This window comes from Rutidosis leptorrhynchoides, chromosome 4 (assembly GCF_046630445.1).
Source record: "Rutidosis leptorrhynchoides isolate AG116_Rl617_1_P2 chromosome 4, CSIRO_AGI_Rlap_v1, whole genome shotgun sequence".
Classification (NCBI taxonomy): domain Eukaryota; kingdom Viridiplantae; phylum Streptophyta; class Magnoliopsida; order Asterales; family Asteraceae; genus Rutidosis; species Rutidosis leptorrhynchoides.
Genome location: NC_092336.1, coordinates 512,947,596 through 512,953,280, shown reverse-complemented (window position 1 = coordinate 512,953,280; position 5,685 = coordinate 512,947,596). Strand labels below are relative to the sequence as shown.

At 32.5% G+C, this 5,685-nt stretch overlaps 1 protein-coding gene across 1 annotated transcript; it reads left to right on the top strand.

Annotated features, from left to right (window-relative positions):
- Nucleotides 1-428: 428 nt before the first annotated feature.
- LOC139844854 (phosphatidylglycerophosphate phosphatase PTPMT2-like) lies at nt 429-3,847 on the top strand. The gene is made up of 5 exons (XM_071835077.1): nt 429-1,017; nt 1,781-1,903; nt 2,437-2,530; nt 2,643-2,725; nt 3,219-3,847. The coding sequence occupies exons 1-5, from the start codon at nt 814-816 to the stop codon at nt 3,639-3,641; spliced, it is 927 nt and encodes a 308-aa protein (XP_071691178.1). The 5' UTR covers nt 429-813; the 3' UTR covers nt 3,642-3,847.
- The last annotated feature ends 1,838 nt before the right edge of the window (nt 3,848-5,685 follow it).

Here is a 5,685-nt window from a genome sequence, read left to right as displayed (position 1 = left end):
TTTTTTTTGATTTTTTCTTAACAAAGAAATTAGCCTAATAATGACATCATCATTTTAGCAATATAATAGAAACTATAGATAGAAGATAGATAGATATAGATAGGTAGATTAATATTAATAATAATAATTAATATTAATTAATATTAATAATTATAGTTATAGTTATAGTTATAATAATAATAATAATAATAATAATAATAATAATAATAATAATAATAATAATAATAATAATAATAATAATAATAATAATAATAATAATAATAATGAATAATGGTGAATGAATGTACACTTGGGAACGCGAGGCGCTTAAAAATAGAGAAATTATCTTTAGATCGAGTTTCTATTAATGTGGGATTTGCAAATAAATCATCTCAAATATCTCCCGCTTGTTTATTTTTCATTCCCCCAAATTTCACTCTTAAAGGTACTTGGGATCAAAAGAAATCAAAATCCCATAAATAAAGTTGTTTCCTTTTCTGTAACGCTTACAGTTTTAATCCCTTTTTAACCTTTGCTTGCCTTTCAAATAACAAATCTTTAGTTTTGAATCTAGGGTTTCCTTTCTTTCAAAGTTCCCATATCAGTTTACCCCTTTCCTTTTTTCCTCGATCAATAACGATGAATAGTTCTTCAAATTCAACATGCGCATTCTTAGGTCAAGTATGAGTTATATATGTAATCTTGATTCTTGAATTACATATTGGGTATTCGTTTAATTTTGTGGGCTTTTCGTTAATCGCAATATAGAATCTGTTTTCGACAATTTAGGGTTTGATTTCCGCAATCAAGGTAAATCTTTGTATTTTATTCGAGATGTATATTGAGGAGTTAAAAGAGGGCGATGGTGATGTGGTGTTTTCCGGTGAATTTACCGGCGGTGGTGCGGTGGTGGTATCGAGCACGAAAAGGGTGTTGGTCGGAGCAGGGGCTCGTGCTCTATTTTACCCAACACTTTTCTATAATGTTGTTAGAAACAGGTTTCAGACTGAATTCAGGTGGTGGGATCGTGTTGATCAGGTATTGATTATAATCCGATCTTGATTATAATTGTAGGTAACTTATTATTTAGGATTAATTTGCTGTCATGTTATAGATTATAGGTGTCATATATATGTATATATATGTAGCTAACTGCTGTAACCAATTCAAGCTTGGATCCTTGTCCTGATAGCTGTAAATACATGTCCCTTTTGGTATTTGTTTGCTTGTAGATATATGATTCGAGCTAATTTTAAGTTAGAATTAGTGCTCGATCGTCATAAAACTTTGACTCGGTTGAGTTGCTCCATAAATGCTCTATTTGTTATTTTGTTTATGTCTTTGATTTATGTAACTAAATGCGTTATGCTTTTGTTTCATAAATGTCAGTTATGTATAAACATGTATGTTTAAGTGCACTTAATTTGTATTATGTTATTCCATATATTGAGTGATTGGCTTCTTGAAATATTTTGCATGGTCATTTTGTTTCAACTGAACCCTTCACGTTATAATCTGTAAGCATGAGTGCTGATTTATGGTTTTTATCGTGTTGATAATTCAAGATTCGCATAAACTATTTGTTTTTTCACTCTTGTAGAATGTGATAAGCTTGCTTTGGTTTTTTTTTTTTTTTGCGTAAGCACTATTTGTTAAAATGTGATGACTGAACAATTTTTGAGACATCAATTATGTTAATAAAACCAAATTAAAGCTATCAAGTTGTAGATATGTTTGTCCAATTTATTGTCGGGGTTTTCTACTGCATTTGCAGCATTTCTAATAATGATTTTATCTTCAGTTTGTATTGTTAGGTGCTGTACCTTTTCCGACCGACGTTTTCCGGTTGAAAGCCCTAGGTGTCTGTGGCGTCGTTACTCTAAATGAGTCGTATGAGACTTTGGTTCCGACATCATTGTATCATGTAAGTTTATGATGCTTACTCATCGTTTTCTTCTTTAATTATGCTTACGTACACTAAATATATTTTCATTGGGGCTAAAGTGAAGTGGTCACAGAAGTAGATACGGTCTCGAATCAGACTGTGGACCAATTATGATCTTGAAACTTTGCAAAATTTTGATACATAAAATTTAAACCAATGTCTCTTTGTTGGTCTTATGATGTGAATAAATAGGTTTTTGGTACTGATTATGATTATTTGGTCATATCTTCAGTTTCACAGCTGTTAGAAAACTGATTATTTAACTATAGAACTGTTTGTTTAACCTAACTTAAGAACTTGTGTTTCCATTACATATCCCTCGACTTGCAAAATTTTCTATTGATTATTCTTCATCTAACATAGGCATAAGAAATTGCTTTATTTATTCTCATTACCCGATCATACAAAACACTTGCTGCGTATGATTAGATTTATTATCTTGTTGAGGGATTTATTGATTTAATTTTTGAGTCACTTTTTTGATAATTTGGTTGATCTGTTTTTAATTACAGGATCATGGGATTGATCATTTGGTGATTCCTACAAGAGATTATTTATTTGCTCCATCGTATGATGATATTTGCAAAGCTGTGGAGTTTATACATGGTATGTACATGTTATATTCTTTATAATAAATAAATAGTAACTATAACTATTTCAGATTTTGTACTCTTGAGCAATTTATGATATGCTTATTTTTCTATATATGATCATGCAGATAATGCGTGTGCCGGTAAAACAACTTATGTGCATTGCAAGGCTGGACGGGGGCGCAGTACCACCATTGTTTTGTGTTACTTGGTATGCATTTCCACTTCAAATTTAGGTGCTAATGATCCAATATCTTCTATTTGAGAGACGATGTATAGATATCAATTTTGACTTTTTTGCGTTCCAGTTGTCTTTTATACTTGACAGGTAATATAAATTTTTACCTAAAATGGAAATAGGTCAAATGGGTCGAACTGATTAAAGTCTCTTAAAGCGCTTTAAAAAATAAAAATTAGTGTATAAAACTACCTGAACCATCTTTATTCATTCTATTGAATCCATGTCACATTCACTGTGTATATATGACACAATAATATTTTACGGCAAAAAATTAGATTTTCATGGACAAAAAAACGTCCGTGTAAACCTGACTCTTTTGGTTGTATCATGTTCGTAAAGTTACCCATTTTGGCCTTCTACTTAACCCGCTCATTATGTCACCTCTAATTTTAATCATTGTTATTGTTATTGTTATTGTTATTGTTATTGTTATTGTTATTGTTATTGTTATAATAACAAACAGGTAAAGCACAGGCAGATGACACCAGATGCTGCATACGAGTATGTGAAATCCATTCGACCAAGGGTGCGCCTAGCCGCCATGCAGTGGCAGGCTGTACAAGATTACTATTATGACATATTGAATCAACGCCCAAAATTCAAAATAAAACCAGAGTTCGAACCATTTGATGATGCAGCCGTTGTTTTGGTGTCACATTCAGACGTTGAGGGTTACAAAGAGAGTTTTGACTTGGGTTTGGTACATAACAATATCCTAGTTGAACTTAGCTCGGTTTGCAGGGCACAGTTTGTTAGCCAGGCTGCTGTTGCTGGACTTTCGTACTTTTGGCATCGAATTCATGATGCCGTTGAAAAAATTCCGACAAAAGAATTGGCGAGTTCTGAACAATTGACAGATGTCGGGATCAACATTCGTGTTCATTAGTAATTGCGCGTTGCAACATGAACAAGTGTGGCAAGTAAAGTGGTAAAAAGTTCAGGTGTTACGAATTATGAAGTGTGTATATGGAGAGTGCGAGTGTCTTTGATACATATTATGGAATAATAATATCCTCGATGCCGTAACTTAAAAGGCCGAAAGAAACACACGGGGCTTGTGTGTATATATATAAATCGATTGGTTTTGTTACATCTCTTTTTTCGTTGTTTATATATGAGCATGTATATGTGATCTGTATTTACAGATTGGTAGTTTGTTGAAATCTGACGATGACACACTAACGAAAAGCTGTTGATCACTGTGTTTGTAGTTGGTTTTGCCCATTCATCCGGTCAAATAAATATTTTCTACTACTTCAAAAGTTCTGTTTAGTGAAATTGGTTTTCTGATGTGTTAAAAAATTAAACATACACTGCCTTAAAATTACATAGTTTTGGTGCATTAATACATCTTAATAGATCTGATGGCAATGCAAAGTCTATAACAATAAATATATTATATGGATCTCTGGCTCCATACGTTTTATTTTTCTGGAATCAATATACAATTACAATATTTACTCTATACAGTTTGCATTTCTTCTTTTATTAGCCCTAATTTCTTAAACTTGATGTTCCTCCAAACTTTTGAATGTAATCAACATGCTGCACTGTTAGTGAAGAATTTAAGATTTGGGAACAGGGAATGCATATAACAAAAACAATTTCCAGGTACCTTTTGGAACTTCAAGAGTACAAGCACTAGAAAAATATATGCAGCAGCCATTGTATTATGTCACTACAAATGATGTTGTAGTCAGCCAGCTTTTGTAACATTTTCGAATGTTAATGTTTGCTTTTCAAGAATTCCATAACTGTATGATAACTATCAGACGACATTTATCATCAATTATAGTACAGCACAATTAGATTAAGAGTGATTTAGTTTTAAAATAGATAGATTGACTTGCGGTACTGTACAGGATACATTATAGAAATACTCAAAACGGATACTTACCCCTTCCATGTATAGTTCCCTCCAAAATGAAGACGGTGATTGACTGATTGCCCATTCCCTTGACTAAAGTAAAACTGATTAATAACTTTTATGTTTACATGGAAACAGTAGGATGTCAATATTGTCAGAAGTAAACAATGCGGGATTAGATATATGACTACCCAATATTGTAATCATCGTTGATCAACACGAAGAATATACAGCCCTTCAAGAATGTATCACGTTGGGAATTCCAACAATTTGTTTAATCGATACAAATTGTTGCTGCATTTGGTTGGTAGAGCATACGTGTCACAGCAAAATACTACATAAATGGTTACGTGATACGTATATGAGATCAATTTTATATTCAATTCTATCTTGAAGTAAAAAAAAATTAACGAACGTATTTGTAGGATCGATTAAACAGAATTAATCAACCGTTATTACAATATCAAGTGCGGAATCATCGATATTGTGTTTTATATCAGAAACACGTAAAGAAAACAATCGATTCAGTAAGAATTAACTAGTAAAGCTTAAGTATCATTTAGAACATGATGCTAGACGATTAGGATAACATAGAAACGGCTAGAGTTGTGTATATGTGTGTAACCTTTACTGTTAGAGAGATTAGGGTTAGTCATGTTTAGTATAGCCCGGCCCGTTTGTGAGTTTAGGGTTTCTAGACAATCTCTATAATTACCTATCAATAATAAAGTAATCTCAACGGGTTCTATCATTTAACATTTAATTGGAACCCAAAACTCTCTATTTATAGTGTCTTTCGTGTCCACCGATCCGTATAGATGCAACATAGATCCGTACGGATGCACTGCATCCGTTCCAAACCGTTTGATTTGTACAGATGGCTTCCTAATCCGTACAGATGGACAAAAAATGTATTCTACATATAAAACGTATATACCTAATTAGTTAACGATATAACAAACATGATAGACAATAACCAAGCATACCATCATTCACATTGTTCAATAACATCCATAAATGAACTAGAGACTTACATTATGCACCAACAGTATTTACAGAGACC